General features: G+C 37.9%; 1 protein-coding gene across 4 annotated transcripts in view; it reads left to right on the forward strand.

Annotated features, from left to right (window-relative positions):
* Window positions 1-20,457, forward strand: part of LOC136856094 (meiotic recombination protein REC8 homolog) — a 30,120-nt gene that overhangs the window by 3,484 nt on the left and 6,179 nt on the right. Inside the window, exons 2-16 of one of the 4 annotated variants that reach the window (XM_067133733.1) lie at window positions 164-327; window positions 965-1,092; window positions 2,190-2,265; window positions 2,870-2,985; window positions 3,221-3,441; window positions 4,774-4,863; window positions 5,414-5,546; window positions 7,321-7,582; window positions 8,882-9,023; window positions 10,378-10,530; window positions 10,793-10,996; window positions 13,311-13,405; window positions 15,098-15,171; window positions 17,521-17,664; window positions 19,470-19,650. In XM_067133733.1, the coding sequence (XP_066989834.1) occupies window positions 185-327; window positions 965-1,092; window positions 2,190-2,265; window positions 2,870-2,985; window positions 3,221-3,441; window positions 4,774-4,863; window positions 5,414-5,546; window positions 7,321-7,582; window positions 8,882-9,023; window positions 10,378-10,530; window positions 10,793-10,996; window positions 13,311-13,405; window positions 15,098-15,171; window positions 17,521-17,664; window positions 19,470-19,650 (2,162 nt within the window). In that variant the 5' untranslated portion in view covers window positions 164-184. Of the gene's footprint in view, window positions 1-163; window positions 328-949; window positions 1,093-2,189; window positions 2,266-2,869; window positions 2,986-3,220; window positions 3,442-4,773; window positions 4,864-5,413; window positions 5,547-7,320; window positions 7,583-8,881; window positions 9,024-10,377; window positions 10,531-10,792; window positions 10,997-13,310; window positions 13,406-15,094; window positions 15,172-17,520; window positions 17,665-19,469; window positions 19,651-20,457 lie in introns of all 4 variants that reach the window. The other 3 variants (XM_067133730.1, XM_067133731.1, XM_067133732.1) reach the window with 3 other exon arrangements.

Here is a 20,457-nt window from a genome sequence, read left to right on the forward strand (position 1 = left end):
GCGCTGAATGACCCCATAGGTCCCAGCAATTGGCCTTTGGCCTAAATTCTATATTCACTTCAGTTCGATATTGCCGATGAAGATGTTTAAGTCTGACCCAAGTACCTGCTAGCATTCAAAACGAACAATGATTAACAATGATTTGTTATTTTTGTTTCCACAGCGATCCTGCAGTCGACCAGCCATGTTCTACAGTTACGACGTTCTGCATCCCAAAAAGGGGAAGTTTGCTGTTGTGTGGCTAGTTGCAACTGGAAACCTCAATTATGTGAAACGATATGACAAGAACTTCAAGGACATCATGTCGCTAAAGGTTTCGCGCACTTGGTGGGTTTCGTTTTAAGAAATAGACACCACCCTACTTACGAACGAGTTACACGTTCCAGACGGCTGTTCGCATGTTGAGTTGTTCATTTGGTTACTGTGCTCTTCTTGCTTATTTAAATATACAGTATGATTTAAAGTCAATACAGTACTTTGTTTTCATCCTGAAACACAGTACACAGTACTTATGTCCAGAATAGGCGTGCAAAACAAAATTTGAACGTACGGGTGGCAAAGGGGGAATGCTCTGTAACACAATTTTGATTTGCGATCCCGTTTGTTTGTATGTTGAACGTTCGTAAGTAGGGTGGTGTCTGTATACAATATTTTTTTTAATAATTAAGTGTTGTCTGATGACTTGCAAAGTGTAGCCTAGCTTTTCATCAATAGGATGATTTGTGAAAAATGAGTTTCAGATCAATTTTAATAGTTTTTATGGGAGAATATACATTTATCAGTTATTTCTTACTTTTTAAATGAATTTCACTTTTTAAACCGATTTTATGTACAGTGATTTTTATCATAGTTTGAATACAGTACAATTCTTATTCCATCAAAGTTTTTGTGATGTCTTACGTAAGATGTGAGTTATTTGAAAATATCTAACGGTTACAGTACTATACAGCATCTTCACTTCCAGCAAAGATATCATTAAGCACGTTGACCAGAGCGGGAGGGGAGAGAGGCAGAAGTTTTCCTTGTACCTGTCAAGTATGCTGATGTACGGGACGGTCAAGATTTATTATCGGCAAGTGCGCTTTCTCTTGGGTGAGTCCTGTCGAATTTGTGACGTGGCATTTTTTATCATTTGATGGTTTTGTTTTTGTGCGAGCAATGTTTGAGCCGAGGAGTTCTTAGTGAGTAGGTTTACATGTACGGTACGGTATGTTAGTCACCAGTTTGTATGTTTTGTTCAGTGTAGCCTGAGGATTTCTGTATGCAGTAATGAGGAGCTGATAGTGTAGCCAATTTTCATAGCTTATGCAATATTTATGTATAATTGATAGCTTATCCTAGTCAGTATTTTGTAGTTTAAAAAATATTACTTATTCAGCTCAGGAAATATATTAAAATGTTATTTTTGTACATTTGCAAATGTACATGGACTGAAAAAATGTGTATGTACAGTTACAATACTGTATTAATGCATTATGTACGAGTCAAAAAATACCAAAACTTTTTTGAAAAATGTACAGCAATTTTGTGCATGCAATTTCACCTTGAAGACAACTGCTTGCAAGATAAATGAATCATGATGTAATCACTAGAAAATATTCTGTGTGATATATATTTCTTTTAATGTTTCATTAATAGTGCCTGTTCTATAGTACACTCACAAATACAGTAACGCTTTTAACCACAAATCTTAGAATTTCGTAACGTGCTTGTAAACTGAGCAAGCATGAAGTAATCTCTTTTACCATAAATACAGTGTGTCACTGACTTAGAGCAGATTCAGCCGTACAGCCCTGAATAGCGTTTTACAGCTTCGTAACTTGATGTTGCCAGTGATGGCTGTAAATTGATGCAGCACCAAGTTATGACGCCGATAAAGCGAAAAACCAATTTACGGGAACTGATCCCTTACCGGAAGTTGGTGACACTGTATTGCTTTTTAAGAATGATTAAGACTTGCGGTAGTGTAACAAAGTATGTAGTGGATAAGGCGAATACATTACAGTATGAATCTGGATTGTATACTAGGATTTATAGCACAAAGTCCAATCCATTCCATCGGCTGCATTTAGCATTTAGTACAAAATAAGATTTTCAGCTAAAGTATATTATGGTACAACTGTAAAAGAAAGTTGTACCATAATATACTTTTCAGTTGAAGTATATTACGGTACAACTTTCCTTTACAGAGGAGACTATGAACATCTACAAGAATCTCCAGCGACAGGGTTGCCTCACCTTGGATTTAGATGCAACGGTTCCTGGGTAGGTAACAGACCCTATATTCCTAAATCATTTTCCATCATTGAATTGTACTAAATTCTTCTCCTTTTTTTGATTGGGGAAGTAATTTTCCTAAAAAGTTTTTCAGGACCTTTTTGGCCAGTAGTATAATAAATCTGTCGGCAAACTTCGTGACTTAGGCACAAGTCAGACGAGATGATTTTTAAACGAAATGTTGATTAACCATAAAGATTGCTCCAAGGATTCATTCTGAAACAAGTAGCCACAATTTGAGTCTCGGAAAAAATGTAAAAAGTCAGGCCTAAATAACAGTATGGAACTCAAGGCATTTTCAAGATAATGTCCTTTAAGGAGGGGCTGTATAAGCTCTTGATTTTTTTGTTAATTGTATTTCCAGATATTTGATTGTTGTAATTCATGTTACGGTTGATAATTCTAGATTATTTTGTTATCTTGTATTTATTTGGATATTCTTAGTTATATATCACATTCATTGGTTTAGTTTAGCAGGAATGGTATATATACCATACACTACTCACTTGGGAAGTTTGACAAACTACTGCACAGTATAACGTTTGTTTTTCACTGTTCAGTTTTATTTTCTTATGAAACTCTTTGCACACAGGCCTTCGAGGGTTACCCTTCAGTCCCCAGCAGTTGTGGAAGGCCTCCATTACACCGATCTTGATGACTTTTTGCTGATGCCGCCTCCCAGCGAAACATCTTTGGAAACTCCCAGAAGTAAGTTTAGTGGGAATTAGTTCTTTTTGGTGGGTGCTTGATAGTAACGACAGGATTGCTAAAGTACTTGTGTAGTGGCATTGTTTGTATTGTAAAATACTGTTAGTTTGTGCACACTTTATATATAGTTTGTGGTGTAGAAAGCACGACACCAACTATTTACTGACAGAGAATGAATATAGGAGTAGTGGTTGAAGAGAGAAAGATTCATGACACCTGTCCCCTTAAATTACAGAGCATGCCCTGGTAACGCCCTCGAAGAAAAAAGGCCGAGCTTCTGCCACGCCCTCGCCAGCAAGGATTGAAACGCTAAGGGAAGAGCAGGCGGAAGACACCGAGAACTTGTCGCTCTTAATGCAAGACTGGGAAGAAACACCAGTGCGGGCACGAGCCGAAGATATCACGCTGAGAGACGACATGTTCCTACCCCAGTCCACCCAACCCTTTGTGGATCTGGTATGTATTTCCAGACTCAGTTTGCATATCGTAAGTTGAAGTAATTAGTAGCTCCTCAACTTTCCAGGCACTTTGGGGTTGCCCTTTGGTCAGTATAGACAAGTGTATAGCCTACACTTGAGTGGTGCCATCAGTGCACCTCATGTGGTACACTGTAGGCATTACTTAAGCGCCTTTGCAGCATCCCTTCCTTAGGCTCCTAGCTGCAACACCTTTCATCAATTTTACTGTACCTCTGTTCATATTCTCTTTCTTCCACCTTACTATCCACCCTCTTAACAATTGGTTTGTAGTGCAACTGCGAGGTTTTCCTCCTGTTACGCCTTTAAAACCTTCCTACTGTCAATTTCAGTTCATTGATCTGTGCTCTAAATTCTATACAGTACTTTCATGATTTCTAGCATAAAGTGTACTCCATATATAGCATTCAGTTTTAAGAAATTTGTCCAAAAATACACTTCATTTCTAAAGTGGTAGTCTATAAAAAGAAACATTGTAATGTAGCAGATAAGTTAAGAAGTCTGATAATTTGGAGTTAGTTTCATGAGAGTTAGAGTTTAAACTTTTCTCCCTCCAAGTCCTATAGTACCCTTGAGGCCCTAAAATGAGAAGTAACCCATCCTCAGTGATTCATGTATATTAAGAGTCATTTTTATTTGCCAGAACTTCTCGAGCAGCGTAAAATAGAACTTGTCAGAGAGGGTCTATATTATAAAAAGACCTGAAAAAATAAGTAAAAGGAATGGGAAGTAAGAAGGGTGAGGATTTTAACCAGGGAGGGAGTGATAGAGGTATGACTAATGGAAGAAAGATTATAATAGGAAAAACAAGGAAGAGAATTTCAGAGGTTAACGATTGAGGGACAGAGAACTTTTTATATTTGTTTTACAAACTAAACCAATTTTTTAAAATTGTGACCAATGTAATAAACTAAATACTCTATCAGATTATGAAATTGGAATACCTTTCACCTCACTTCTATAGAAATTGGGTTTGTTTATGCAGTTAATTGGTTTTTTGCTTGCTAGTAAATTGTTTAACCACACCACTGCATAGAGATTTTCAACTCTTAGGATTGAGTGGGAGGGGATATGTACTGTAAAGATACCTTTGTTCATTTTTCCTGCTTTTGCAAAGCACAGTGTGGGCCCTTGAAGAAATATAGTTAAAGCATCATTTAAAATTTTATTCTATTATTAAAAGCTGTAATAGCATTAATCTTTCAGACTTGCCTTGTTAGAGGTGATAATTTTGCTCAGTTTGATAGTAAACTGTGGAACTATATTATTGATTATTTGATGACCTTGTAAGAAGTAGTTTGTGTAATTATAGGCAATGGCAGAGCAGACCTTGGGTCCCTTGGATTTGGGACCGCCCTTCTATGAGCTAGAGGGACCGCTTGCTATTATGCCAGTTCAGCCGGTAAGTGGTGTACTGTTTTGTTTGTCGACCGTTATTCATGATTCTTGGTTTAGTTTTTCCAGAGGAAGTAGTTGCTGCTTCCTTAAGTAAACCGGTACTGAATTTATATTGTATCACAAACGTATCTGTCATTGTTGTGCCTTTATTCAGTCTTCAGTATATCCTGACAGTCTTTTGTCTTCTGTAGACTGCTCATGCATAAGCATCTTACTTTCATCAGTAGGTACCAAGTGTACTGCTTAAAGTTTGTGCGACTTTAAGTGCTGTCAGCCCTGTTCTGCGGGAATATCACCTGCTCTCTCTCTCTCTCTCTCTCTCTCTCTCTCTCTCTCTCTCTCTCTCTCTCTCTCTCTCTCTCTCTCTCTCTCTGTTTTAATAAAATTATACTCTGGAATCCATAGGAAGTTGGTATGGTCGAGAGGACTCTCTCTCTCTCTCTCTCTCTCTCTCTCTCTCTCTCTCTCTCTCTCTCTCTCTCTCTCTCTCTCTCTCTCTCTCTCTCTCATACATAATAAAAAACTGTAACAAAATTATACTCTGGAATCCATAGGAAGTTGAAATGGTCAAGAGAAGACTTGACCTTGAAAGCAGAGGTGATCAACCAGAGGAAAGGATTGTTGGAGACCGTAGACCCGAGCAAGAGCAGGCTTTGCCTCCGGAAGAAGTTGCTGGAGGGGCTCTTCGTAAGTTATTTAGTTGAACCTTAGTTACGTTAACGTTAATCAGTTGACTAGTGACTCAGTGAGGTTGAGAAATAACTCCCGATATATAATTCAGTGGTTCATTGCTGAAGACTGTGAGCTTCTAATTTGTGGCTGTAATATTTCATAATTTTTTTTAATGTAACCTCTATTTTATGAGAAAATTGTTTAGTTTACAGGTCACTGGAGATGTATGGTAGGTGTTGAGTGGTATGAACTTTTCCTAAGAAAATATATTTTATTTTTTATTTTAGTGATATGCTGTACTGGAAATGTTTCATCTAAAACCTATGCCACTTTAATACAGTACTCTCAATTAGGTTCTATATTAGATAGGTTAAAATGCATAAAAGGAAGATTTAATTTCCAAACAAAATATTTAAAAGAGCCTAGAGAGAAGTATACGAGGCAGAACTACTGGATTGCGCATGAGTATACAACAGAGGTGACAGTTGTACTCAAGTCACGTATCAAGTATATTTCTTTAAACAATGACTGTGATTTATTCATACTTTTGAATGCAATACTCCATAAGTAACTGATGTTTAAAAAAAAAAATTGTGTTTCTGCTGTATGAGAATGATGACAGATTTGCAAAAATTGCTCTTAGTAGTATATATAGTTCCCTGTTTGGACATGAAATTTCCCATAGGTCATATGCTTTAAGGATTTGCCAGCAAAGATGGATATCCCCTATCCTGACCACCGATAAGAAATATAAAACCTTAAGAATTGGCTCGAGTTATTGCCCATCTTGCTTTCAAACAAACAGGAGCAAAATTGTTTGAAGACGATTGAGAATTAGGCCTACAGACACCCCCCTACATTCCAATGAGTTACGTTCATCACAGTCTGTTGTATTTTGAATTGTTTGTAAGTTAACTATACTCTTTATCCCTGTTTAAGTGCAGTACTGTATGATATAAACTTAATACAATACTGTGTTTTGTAAAGGGGATCACTGAACACAATTTTAATTTGCGATCCTGTTTGTTCATATCCGTGAATGTTCGTAAGTAGGGTGGTGTCTGTACTTGCACAACACAGCATTTTGTTTTAAAATGTAAAAGTAACCTGAATGTTCTGACTGTGATGGCCCTCTGTCTTTGAGTACATTCTGGTGCACTGTTCCAGTTTTAACCATTTGAGAAGGGGATACTATCAAGATTGACAGTGTTGTGTATGTCAGTTCCATATAAAGTACTGACCATTTGGGTGAAATTAGACTGCAGTAGTGAGCATTGGGGACATTTTTAGCCGACAAGAATCCTCAACTTTGTGTTTAAGACCCAGAAGTTAATTCTTGAGTTTTTTTTTTTTTTTTTGGACATCTTCTATGCCATCAAGTACAGTAAGTTTGTAAAGCACAGTAATTTTGAAATAAAATATGTTTCATTATCAAAACACACTGCTGGTCAGGCAAGAATTTACAGCTTTGTTAGTGATCTGTTTGAACTACCAAATATTAATAGTAATAAAACTTTCTTGTACTTGAATTATATAAGATGAAAACTGGAGCAAGCTAAAGTTAAAGGAATTTGGATGCCAAGTAAGAGAAATGGAAGGAAACATGAAAAGTCAGGACAGAATGCATTGCAGATGGCGAGAAGATGTCCGGATAAAGCCTTACGTTAGCTGCACAATGCATATTCTGTAAAATAATACGAGTTCGTTTAGAGGCATGAGTGTAATTTCCCCTTTTAAATATATATAACATTGATAGCCACAGGTTTTCTCATGTTCATTGTCTCTTTAGCACCAGCAGAAGGCCGCCCAGTTGAGCCTCACCCTGAGAAAGAATCTTCTGCCACTGAAGACCAGATTAGAGAGATTTTTGCGGAGCCTCTGTTGCCAGCACAAGAGCAGCTACCTCCTGCAGAGCAAATTTCCGAGCAGCCCGTTGCAGAGCAGCAACCCGTACAGCAAGTCGCTGAAGCTCCCGTTACAGAACCCATTCCAGAACAGCAGCCTTCGTTTATAGAACCTGCTCCAGTACCTCCACGGGAAACAAGGGCTGAGTAAGTACAATGTGTCAGGTTATGGTTCCATTATGTTCTTGAGCCAAATACATACCAAACCCAGGTGTTATTATGGGCCAGAATGTTACATAGCTCAGTGGATAAACGTTTGGCCAAAAAATGCTGAGGTAAAATGAGGAGGCAAAGTACTATAGAACAACAAAACCATTTATTACTACAGTATATGCATCCTACTCTCTAGACCCTGGAGGGGGTTAGTGTCATCAGAAAACCTCACACAGTGCACTGTAGGCATTACTTAAGGTTCTTTGTAGTGTCCCTTGGCTCTAGCTGCAACCCCTTTTACTCCTTTTACTGTACTTTTATTTATATTCTCTCTTTTCCACCCTTCCTTATTGTTTCATAGTGCAACTGTGAGGTTTTCCTCCTGTTACACCTTTAAAGCCTTTTACTCTATTTCCTTTTCAACACTGAACAACCTCATAGGTCCCAACGCTTGGCCGTTGGCCTAAATTTTATATTCCATTCCATCCTACCCTCTTTGACTCTTAGCACCTTGGTGAGTTTCCAGTACCAACCAAGTAGTTGCTGTTAAATTAGCAACTAAGTTTCCCCCTCCTTACACTTTTGTAGGCATTACTTCAGGTTCTTTTACCCCTTTGGACCCTCAATTTTCATTCTTTTTTCTGAATGTACCTCCTTTCATATTGTTTCTTCCATCTTACTTTCCACCCTCTTTAACAGTTGTTTCTTTATGCAACTGTGAGGTTTCCTCCTGTTACACCTTTGTAATTTTTACTCTCAATTTTCCTTTCACTGCTGAATGACTTGGCCCCATCAGCCTGAGTTTTATTCTGTTCTATTCGATTCTCAGAGGTGCTGTAAAGAACCTTTAGCCTTTACTGAAGTTTTGCTGGGTGCAGCACACCGTAGGCAATAATCCCCAACAGCAAAATCTGGAGAAATTACAGGCAGTAAACAATGTTGATAGTTTGAAATACTGTAGCTGTTTACAAAACATGGCTGTTTTGTTAGGGGCTCAAGAAAGGGAAGCCATTGCTGTGAAGTGTTGGAGGCCTGTTACTCTCAGGTGAATATTTACTCATACATGTGTTTTATGTTTGTGTGTTTGTAGAAGTTTGGTTTTTAAAGAGAGCTGGAAGTCTTTAAGTAATTACCCTCAGGACTGAGCCTAGCATTTTGCCAGAAATTGTGGTTGTTATTTTATATTAAGTCCCTAGGCTGTTTTACTTCTTGATGATTTATCTGTTAAGATTATTCATTGCTGTTTTGAATTTTTCCAAGCAATAAACTAACCCATTACTGTGACTTTTTCAGTATTTCGAAGGACATGGAAACACCTCGTCAGGAGCCAGCCAAGAGGAAGCCAAAGAGACCTGAGAAAGCTCCTCCAAGTGATCCTGACGTAACACCAGTTGCACAGCCTCAGCCAGAAAGAATTGATCCAAATGCATCTCAGGTAATTTTTTCTTAGTTGATTTTGTTACCAGACTAAAACTTGACATTTGTTACCAGACTAAAACTAAATTATGAAAATAGTTTAGTTCTTTTGTGGTATGAAAGTGGGGCACAGACATTCAGTTTTATTCAGCTCCAAAGTTTTGTGGTTTCTAGGAAACTTAGTACTGTCATTGCACCACATGCAGTGCACTGTAGGCATTACTTTAGGTTCTTTGCACTGTCCCTTTGACCCCTAGTTGCAACCACTTTCATTCCTTTTACTGTAGCTCTGTTCATATTCTCTCTCTTACATCTTACGTTCTACCCTCTCCTAACAATTGTTTCATAGTGCAACTGCTTTGAGGTTTTCCTTCTGTTACACCTATAAAACCTTTCTATTCTCAGTTTCCCTTTCAGCCCTGAATGACCTCATGGGTCCCAGTGCGTGGCCTTCGTCATAAGTTTTATATTCCATTCCTTTCAGTGGTTCCTAGCTGATATTTGTCACATGAAATAGAGAGTGTCCCCCTTTATTGCAAACCTGGAGCACTTGCATAACGTAATCCAAATGGCGGTGTTTATTATTAAGCCCAGAATGTGGCAGCAGCAACAGTATCTTGTTCTGACACTCCAGATGCCAGTGTGAATCCTGCTGTGGACATCACAATTGCATCCTATTCTTGCATTTGGACCTCTGGCCTTGCAGAGGTAAGCGTATCCAAAAAGCGTGAAGAAGTCGAGAAGCTAAGTGGGCTTTGTGGTTATTGTGGATGTCTGCCTTTGCCAGAGGTTTATTTCTCTTCGAGTGGTTCTTGGTGGTGGGTTTCTTTTCCTAACTTTAGCGGTTATGACTTGGACCATAGATGGATGGTTGCTTGTTTAACAGAGACCTTTCACACTCACAACTGATTCATGATCCTCTTCTCCTGTCAAGAGCAACTAAATTTCTGAACAGCAGCACCAATATGCAGTAATTGTACCTCGCTGCCTAACTTCTCAGTTCCAGAGGTCCTTTATTCCTCACACTGTTGGACTGTGGAGCAGTCTTCCTGAGGATGTTGTGCAAATTGGAACCTCAAAAGTTCAAGTCTAAAGCATTTCTCTGTATATTATAATAACTGATCTTTTATTCTGTATACTGTATATCCAGTTACTTCTTTCAGATGAATACCATATTCTTTGGGAGCTTGAATTTCAAGTCAGTGGTCCCCTGTGGGCTTGTTCCATATAAGTAGGGTTCGTTTTCTGAATAACAATATTAATGACAATACAATTACATGTGTGTCTTGTAAAAAGTGACCAGTAGCTTCTATACACAGTAAAGCATTTGTTTGTTTTTAACCATATACTCATTCCATTTAAATGTATTACAGATAAGGCTGTCTCCTGTTGAGCAACAGCCCCGCCGGCCTGTACCCAAACCCCAGCAACGGAAGCGGAGGTTAATTATCGACAGGGAGATTAACCTGTCCAGGACAGAGATCCGAGAACAGTGTCAAAACCCACGCACGGCTTTGAGATGTAATGTAAGTTGTATTTTGTACTCTTAGGTGTTCCATATATTTATAGATTTTGAACATTAAGAGGTAGGTGTAAATATGCTTGGATACATTTTAAGTGATGTATTTGTGAATACCTCCAGATATTTAATGTGTGTGGATATATTTTTAGATAAGTGATGTATGTTGCATTTCAAGATGTTAAGCGCTGTATGTTTTTATATTTTAACGTGTTAATTGGTGTTTGTGCATCATTCTTGTGATTTTCTGTAACTCTTTATCTCCTTAGGAACCCAGTGAGGACTTGCTAGATACTAGAAATTATATATTGATCGACAGCAAGAAAATGCTTTCCTCCTTAACTCATCGCAAGGTCATGGCCGAACCTTTGAAGAAGCTCATCACCCGTCACTACCGTGTTGCTGAATCCCCCACAGACAAGAATTTGAGAGGATATTTCGAAATCAGCCCAGATGCAAGGCGACATTTGGAGGTGAGATATTTATCGGGAGTAATGATTAACTCTCTAGTTGGAGTGGTGTATGAATCAACATTTTGTATTCTTGTTAAATGCCAGTGTAATAATGGTCTTGAAGTGGAATTGCATACAACTTCTGGAAATATTTTGTACAATTCAGTCCATGTTTATTTCTTAGTTAAAGTTGTTTTTACCTGTTGGGCACTCAGTGGCCGAAGCAATTTAATCGATTATGGGCAGGAGTTCTATTCCAACAGCTTGACGATAAGTGAAAATCGCCAATTATCAGCGCCGATAACTGGAGATCAGCACCTCCGTTACGCTGATAAGCGGAATTTGGCTATTTTCTGCGCCGAAAATTGCCAATTTTCTTTTCTAGACAAGCCCTGTAAAACCAGATCGATGTTAACTGGGGACTGCCTAGTATAAAAAGATTGACACAGACAAAAACCAGTGCTCCAATAACTGTGAGCTCCTGATAGCTGCCTTTACTAATACTCCCATTCTTTCTCCTTTTGGCTGATGTCTTCAGTTAACTAAAAATGTGAGGATCGTCATTCTCAGTTTATCCGATCACTGTGTTAAATAGGTGTAACTTATCGAATGAAATCAAAATTTCCTCAGGAATAAATCTGGTCCACCCCCGAGATAATAAAGAATTTTAACTTAATGGTCTGATTGAACTAAATAATAGAGTAACCTCTCTTTCATTTGCACTGATAGGTTTAAGAAGTGGTGCAGATATCTATACAGACACCACCCTACTTATGAATGAGTTATGTTCCGGACAGCTGTTCGTATGTTGAATTGTTCGCAAGTTGGTAACTGTACTCTTCACGCCTATCTAAATACACTATGATATAAAGTCAGTACAGTACTGTATTCTTTTCATCCTAAAACACAATACATTGTACATACAATACTGTTTGTACAGAACAGGTGCGCAGAACAATATTTGAACATACTTGATGTAATGGTGCTGAAACTAAGGTACATACTCACAACCAAGATGCATTGTTAACACCAAATAAGCAAGCCACTGGTACTCTGTATATTGACAAATGAAATTATTTAATTTTCTTGCCTAATTTACTGACTACAGTATTTGTGAGAGTTTATGACTGCTTATGTCAACTTCTACATGGATTGAGAACACTTCCCATGGATGATTTCATGATTTGCACTGTGGTATTAATGGTAGTCTGGTTGGTAAGAAACATAAAGTGTTGGAAGTTATCAAACTAACTTCCCCATGGTAATGAAGCAATATGCCAAAATGGGGGAAAAATGCTCTTTGCCTCTTGGAAGTTGACCTCTTGTCAGACAAATGGGGTACCAGATAGCTGATAAAACACCAACCATGTTCTCAAAATGTTTTCTGAACATTAGATGATGCGTAGAAGAAGACAGATTTGAATCGATTCATAACTCTTTTGTTTTAATTTGTCACTACTACTGCAAGTCAGAATATCAAGTACAGGCAGCCCCGCTTGACGGTTTATCATGTAAACCGGAATGTGTCATAATAATGGGAATAAATGGCGCTTACGACGCCTTAAATGCTGTAAAACCGGGTTACGGCACTGTAAAATCAGGTTAACAGTGCTGTGAGCCAGGTGCCATAAAGTCAGAATGCCTTGGGGACTACCGCTACCCCCTACGAATAGCTAAATTCTGCGAATACTTAAAATTCCCTCTAAAATGCTTATAAATGCCTGTTTTCATAGTTCAAAAAACCTTCTAAAAATGCTTATACCTGAATATTTTAATAGTTTTATCACAAAAAGTGCATTTAGTCATGAAAATGATATGAAAAAACAGTAATTTGTGAATAATTCTCTGTGAAAAATACCAAGAATAGGTGAATTTTCCGCAAATAACGTGTATATATGTTCCGTAGAGAAATCCACGAATAGGTGAGGGTTGACTGTATACTATATGTTTTTCATGCTAATACAAAAAGCTATATACAGATTCCCCATAGGGGTCAATGCCGTCAGTGCACCTCATTCGGCATGCTGTAGGTATTACTAAAGGTTCTTTGCAACGTCCCTTCGCCCCCTAGCTGCAACCCCTTTCATTCCTTATACTGTATCTTCGTTTATGTTCTCTTTCTTCCATCTCGCTTTCCACCCTCTCCTGACAGTTGATTCATAGTTCAGCTGTGAGGTTCCCCTCCTGCTACACCTTTCAAACCTTTTTATTGTCAGTTTCTGTTTTGGCACTGAGTGACCTCATAGGTTCCAGCAGCTGTCCTGTGGCTTAAACTCTATATTCTACTCTGCATACAGATTGTCATCCTTTTTATGGATAATCCTCATGCTTACAGATGTCAGACCCTCGTCTTGCTCCCGGAGAGGCTAGCGAACTTGCAGAAGCATCAGTCTCGGCCCTAGAATCCTCAAAAGACTCGCATCGTAAAAGGTTAGCAATAGCTGTTTTAATTTTGGAAATAATGAAGAAATTAATACCCCATTTCTTTTTGAGCTAATTTTTTTTGCCTTGAGGCACTGTATAGATACAGAAGTAGCTCAGGTTTTAACACTGGGATGTAGAGGTCCCCAGGAACAGAGGTTTAGAAGGTGATGGTTAACTAGGAAAGATTGAATGTGAGTTGTGCATGGTATACTTTGCTGGTAGGAATTTGAACTGGGAACAGTTGATGGTAACAAAGTAACACTTGGTGTTTTCTTGCTTATATTATTACTACAAGGTAGTATTGTTGTTTTCTGTTGATATCTTTCAATGTTTTGAAGTTATGATGTGGTAGGCAAGAGATTTTGAGAGAAGGATTGTCTGTGAGAGCTTAGTTTATGGGGACTGAAAGAATTGTGAGCCATGTGAAGTGATGCTTGGATGTTGAATGTGACTGAGAAAATGTTAAAAGCGAATGAGGTGAATTATGTACCATATATGCAGTAAGAGGAGTGGCTATGGTGAGAGTGGGTATAACTGACAGATGGTAAAAAAATGAGCTTAGGTGAAAAGATGGCCCAATTTTTTTAAGGGGTGTGGTCTGGTGGAGGGACTGGGAGACAGCAGGTTTGTAAAGAGAAAGTGTAATATGAAAGTATTGTGTGGAAGGAGTGGAGGACCCAGAAACTGATGGATAGGGGAAGAAGCTATTGGAGAGAAGGATTTTGATATTTAGGAAACAAATCGTGAATGCAAGATAGTAGTTAATGGCATTGTGAAGGGGTGGAGTGGAGTTTGATGTGTTGCTGAAGGATCTTCTGTGTGTATTTAAAATTGCCGATGAAGAAGCTTTCTGCACATAAATTCATCCTTGATTTGGCAATTAAAAAGATTGATGTGGTGATTATCCTTTTCTGTAGAACCATCCGAAATTAGAAAAATGGCTTACTATCAATTAAATAATATTAGAAATGTAGATACTCTAGATTTAACTTAGCATTAGCTTTTGAAATTTATCAGATTAATATTTATGTCGTTGCATTTTTTTTAAGGTGCTTGCTGTCATTATAAGTTTGTATAATCTCAAGAACACTGTATAGTTTTTGGTCATTAGCAATATTCATAAAGTTCAAATGCTCTGGAAAGATTTTGCAAATGTGCTTGGTATGGGTGCATATGTCAGTATTTGAGAAATTAGCTTTAGGAAGCAGTTATCTATATTTCATGTGTAATAATTACTATGGTTTTCCCCAATTTTAAAGACAGGGTACATGTGTGCAAATTTTTATCTCCCCGAAGGGTGCCGTCAGTTCTCCTCATGCTGTGCATTGTAGGCATTACTTGAGGTTCTTTGCAATGTGCCTTCGGCCCCTAGCTGCAGCCCCTTTCATTCCTTTTACTGTACCTCCTTTCATATTCTTTCTTCCATCTTGCTTTCCACCCTCTCGTAACAATTGATTCATAGTGCAACTGCGAGGTTTTCCTCCTGTTACACCTTTTAAACTTTTACTGTCAATTTCCATTTCAGCGCTGAAAACCTTATTGGTCCCAATGCTTGGCTTTTGGCCTAAATTCTGTAGTCAGTTCAATTCAAATTTGTACAGTTATCTAGACATCCTATAAGGTTTCAAGTTGATCCCAAAGGGAAATACAAATCCCACTGCATACCTATTGTTGGCCGTTTTGTTTCGATTTCAGCAGTTTCCTTCAAGTCAGCACTGGACAACTTGAGGCTAGTGTCCTGCCTCTCGTACCAGAGCTCATTCCTATTCAAGGTATCAGATCCATACGAGTCGATTGCCGTATTATATAGGTATTTTCGTGTAACCTTCTGTAGAAGTGGTCTTTGATGTACAGTTTTCAGTTTGTCATATGACTTTAGACTTGTGTTTTGTGTTTTAGTTTCCTGAATTATGTGTTACATGTCAGTTTTTTGTAGTACTAAAATTTGTTGTTGAAAGCTTTGTGTAAGTTCAGTCATTTTATGTGCACGATCACTGGATGATTCTAAATAAACTAAGAGGGGGAACAGGGGCTTATCATAAAATTTATGTGGCATTGCAATATAAATCATTTATTTTTAAGGTGTTTACAAGGGTCAGAGAGATTTAAACCCACAAGTTAAAAGTAAGAGATAGGATACTGTAGTTGGTATATGTTAGATAATACTTAAGTCTGAAATCAGCTTTTTTGGGAGAGCATCAAGAGGTCAGGTAATATAAACATAAAATACTCAAGGCTTAAATAATGCAGACTACAGGTATCTGTTCACCACACTAGATCCAGCAGTTGGAATTAAAAACATTTAACACCATTCACTAAGGAACTACAGTACTTCATGTTTGATAAGGTAGCCTCAGTTTGGAACTAAGACAAAAGATGAATGCTGTGATTATTCTTAAATTTTTTAACCCAATGGGCTAATAAGTCTTCAGCACTTTTGTGCATGCAACTGAAGGAATACATCTATAAAAGAATATTGAAAAGCCATTTTTGCACTTACAAACTGGGAAAATCATTCAAGAGTACAACAGAGACTTCAAAAGATAAAGATGTCAGTATTATGAGTAGTGATGCAGGTATGGCAGATCTGTTGAAGGACACCTTTGAAGTGTTTACAGTGAAGAAATCACATCAGAAATTCCTTTCTTAGTAATATACCTTTGAAACCAGCCATTGTGGGAAAAAATAACAAATGACGTGAATAAAAATAAAGCTGAATCAAAGTGAGTTTCTAGTACCAGGCAGAGTGGTGATCAAAGGAGTGTAAAAAGAAATTGCTCTTCTACTTTTGTGACACTTACAAAGTATCCATGGAAACTTCAAAATAATTCACCAAGATTCAAGAGGGGTTCTAAGGATGAAGTAAGGAACTACCTCCCAATCAGCCTGACTTAATTTCTTGGGAAGGTATTAGAATCTAGGATGGAAGAAGACTTAAAGATGTGTTTCAGATCAAACAGGTTAATTCTAGATAGCCAGTTTAGTTTCCCCTAATAGAATATCATGCTTGAGCAGACAGATTACTCCATGACATGCTTGGTTTAGATGATAAAAGTAGACCAGTAGATATACTTTTTTTCAGGATGCATTTGCCCTGTAGCTGGCAAATGCTGTCAGTGCACGTCACATAGTGCGCTGTAGTCGTTAATTAAGGGTCTTTGCAGTATCCCTTCGGCCCCTAGCTGCAACCCCTTTCTTTCCTTTTACTGTACCTCCTTTCATAGTCTCTTTCCTCCATCTTACTTTCCACTCTCTCCTAACAATTGTTTCATAGTGCAACTGCAAGGTTTCCTTCCTGTTACATCTTTAAAACCTTTTTACTCTGTTTCACTTTTAGTGCTGAATGACCTGATAGGTCCTAGCATTTATCCATTACAGAAGGTATTTGACATGGTGCTTTATAAAAGATTACCCAAGCTGTCTTAATCTAGTGTTGGTCATCAGCAGAGATGGTTTTCTTTGGTATGGGGATCACTGTATCCTCAGGACATTTGAGTCTTAGATGAAAGCTGGATATACCTTTATGTCATGGCTTGATAATCTTCCTTTTAATAGAAGCATCTGATTCTCATCTTGGGTATTACACCTTCAGTAATATCTCTGGGCCTTCCTGTAACTGATAATGACTGACAGTGCAAAATAAAGATGATGTCATTCTGATTGTTAACAAGTTTGTTATTGTTTAGACATGAGATTTCAAGAAGTTTGAATAGACAGTTAAAATCCCTGAAATTACACAAGTTCCACATATTAGGTGACATAAAATACCACAATAAATATAGTACAAAGCTGATATCATTGTGGAAATTATAGGTGTCATGTATTTGTAAACTCTTTTCGTGTTTGTTTTAGATGTTCTGTGTTTTGTCCTTGTTAAAAGTTACATGTTTTCATTATTGTACTTATGTAGTTGTTAGTTTTCTGTTGTTTCCCAGAGATTGTCCAGGTAATTGTCTGACTTGAGTTTAGCAAGTTCTCGTTCAAGAGCTGTTTGTTTTAGGTTAAGACCTGATGTATAAATAATGTGGTTAAATAATGTGGTGTATATAAAGGTAATTGTATTCTGTTCATATATTTACATGGTTGGAAAAGCAAATTAAGCATAACCCTTTTTCGTACAGAGGAGCAGGCAGCTGGACGTCCAGAAAGTACCGAGCCATTTTTGATTAATGGGGCTCCCATTGAGCCACCTCCGGTCCTGGGCTCTGAGATGCCATCTGGCGTTCCTGAACCAGCACAACAAGAACGTGTCCACAGAGGATCTAGTGAGTAATGTGATGTCTTTCGACATCTGCAGCTTTTAATTCCATTTGAATGAATACCGCCATTGTGTTAATACAGACACCATCCTACTTAAGAACATTCAACTTACAAACATTCAGAGATACAAACAAACAGGATTGCAAATTAAAATTGTGTTGAGAGTACTCCCTTTTGCCACCCATAGGTCCAAATTTTGTTTTACATGCCTGTTCTGTGCATACAGTACAGTTTGTACAGTGTATTGTGTTTTAGGAAGAAAAAATGTACAGTACTGTACAGTATTGATTTTATATCATACTCTACTTAAATAGGCATGAAGGGTGCAGTAACCAACTTAAAAACAATTCGGCATACTAATGGCCTTCTGGAACGTAATTAGGGTGGTGTCTGTAATGATGGTGAAGGCTGGTAAATTCATTTTTGTATAATATTGAGTAATTATTTTACTTATTAAAAGATAGCTTCACTGAAGAATTAAGGTAAAATTTCTGACTCACAACTCAAGTGCGAGTATTATGATTTGTATTGTACCAAGCTTGGTCAGAGAAATAGCAATGGGTGTAATTAATTAAAATTATCCATAGAACTGAAATTTGGGAAGCTGGAGTCTTGTCACAGCTGTAAGATTTATGTTCTCGCGGGTAATCAAATAATCAACACTGATAAAAGACCTTGTTAAATGTAGGACAGTGGAATAGAACCTTCCTTCAGCACTGCACCCAGTTTGAAAAGAATATCCAGACGTACTATCAGGCAGTCATTAAGTCCAACACTGGACTCATTTTCTTTCATCTCGTGAGATTTAGAGGCAGAAAATCATGATACTACTTTGGTTAAACCATGGAAAGATGCATGTTCCAGCCCTTATGTGTTTGGCTGAGCTTTACAAACTATATTTCTTTACCTCTGTCTGGCTTCAGAAAATATGCATATGCATCATTGCAACACCATTATTACTATTAATAAAGCCTATTTAGTGTGCTACACATTTTTAATTTCACTGTAGAAAATGAAGATCAGCTCAGTCTGGTAGGTTGGCTTATGTACACAAGTTCCTTAGGTCCCTGTTGTTAAAAATATCTCTGGGCTTGTCTGCTAAGTCAGTAACTCATAGAGATTCCCAGACTGGAGACTTTTCAGGATTAACATATCTCACTTCCATATTTCATTTTTAAATTATTATTCAGTTCTTTTTAATTACATGATTTTTCTTGTGCTTTAATATTAATTATTAAACTTTCACTGAACTTCAGTTCACGTTTGTAAGGAACACAGACATTTTTTTCTCCCCTAAATTGAAGATAGTTTCAGGAATTTTCTTTAAAATGCAGATGTGTTGCGTAGGGACCAACAATAGATTGCTGGATTTGTTTCTCAAGTTCCACTTTTAGATTTTGCTGATTTTAGGTTATCCTGGTAAGGGGATAGTGCCGTCAGTGCACCTTACATGGTGCACTGTAGGCATTAGTTAGGGTACTTTGCAGCGCCCCTTCGACCCCTAGCTGCAACCCTTTTCATTCCTATTACTGAACCTCTATTCATATTCTTTCTTCCAACTTACTTTCCACCCTCTTTTAACAATTGTTTCGTAGTGCAACTGCGAGGTTTTCCTCCTGTTACACCTTTTAAACCTCTCACTCTCAATTTCCCTTTCAGTGCTGAATGACCTCATAGGTGCCAGCGCCTGGCCTTTGGCCTAAATTGTATCCTGTCGTTGTAGGTTATTTGTTTTTAACATTACAGTATTTTCATTGCATTACAGTTGACATATTTCCTTTTCATATCTGCTTCATTTTTTCACCTTCAGAGAGAACTAGAGAACTTGATGAAAGTATCACCTTAGCTCCTGAGTCTGCCCCTGTTCCTCGCGAGACCACTTTTGGATTATTTGAGTCTCCACCACCTCCCCACCGCAGAGGACCTCCACCTTCACCCATGGAGGGACTCCAGGTTGTATCTGTGGAAGTAGAGGTTCACCGTCCGCTGAGGTAATTAGCGATTTACAAATGGGTTAAAGTAAATGAGTAACTCTTGTGCAAAGTTTTTCTTAGGTCTGTTTGTTTATGAATGATGAATATTATTGATATTTAGTCATTGCTTATTGTCCAGTGTTTACAATTTCCATTATAGAAGATATGATAAAATATGCAAACTGTTGCTTTTGGCAGTCTTACCATATGTCTCAAGTGTGGGACCATATAGTGAGATCTTGCTAACCTGATTGGAGGGGGTTAAAGCGAGATCCTGAAAGCATTCTAAATTGGTGGGCTTGCATGTCGATTTTATTAATCTTCCCTGTAGTGGGGTAGTGCCGTAAGTGCACCTTCTACTGTACAGTACCTCCATTCATATTCTCTTTCTTCCTTCTTACTGTCCACCCTCTCGTAACGATTGTTTCATGGTGCAACTGCAGGGTATTCCTCTTGTTACACCTTTCAAGCCTACCTACCCTCAATTTCCCTTCCAGCGCTGCGTGACCTCATAGGCCCCAGTGCTTGGCCTTTGACCTAAACTCTGTGTTCCATTCCATTCCAGTTTTATCAATCTTCGTTAGGTTAAGGCTAAACTACGTAGGTCGTCAAGTTGAGTATTGTATTTATTATTGTAGTTAAGTGATCTCCTTTTAAAGGTGTTACGTGACACAAAGGTGAAAACTATGAAAAAGTCATTTTCTTTAAAGGTCAGGTTAAAATAAGACCTTTTCTTGTTTGTAAGTCTTGTATTGTTGAAAATTAACTTAAAAATCCGTAAGCTTTACAAGAACTACTATCTTTTTCATCAGAGGGAATGAAACT

This window comes from Macrobrachium rosenbergii, chromosome 34 (genome assembly GCF_040412425.1).
Source record: "Macrobrachium rosenbergii isolate ZJJX-2024 chromosome 34, ASM4041242v1, whole genome shotgun sequence".
NCBI lineage: Eukaryota > Metazoa > Arthropoda > Malacostraca > Decapoda > Palaemonidae > Macrobrachium > Macrobrachium rosenbergii.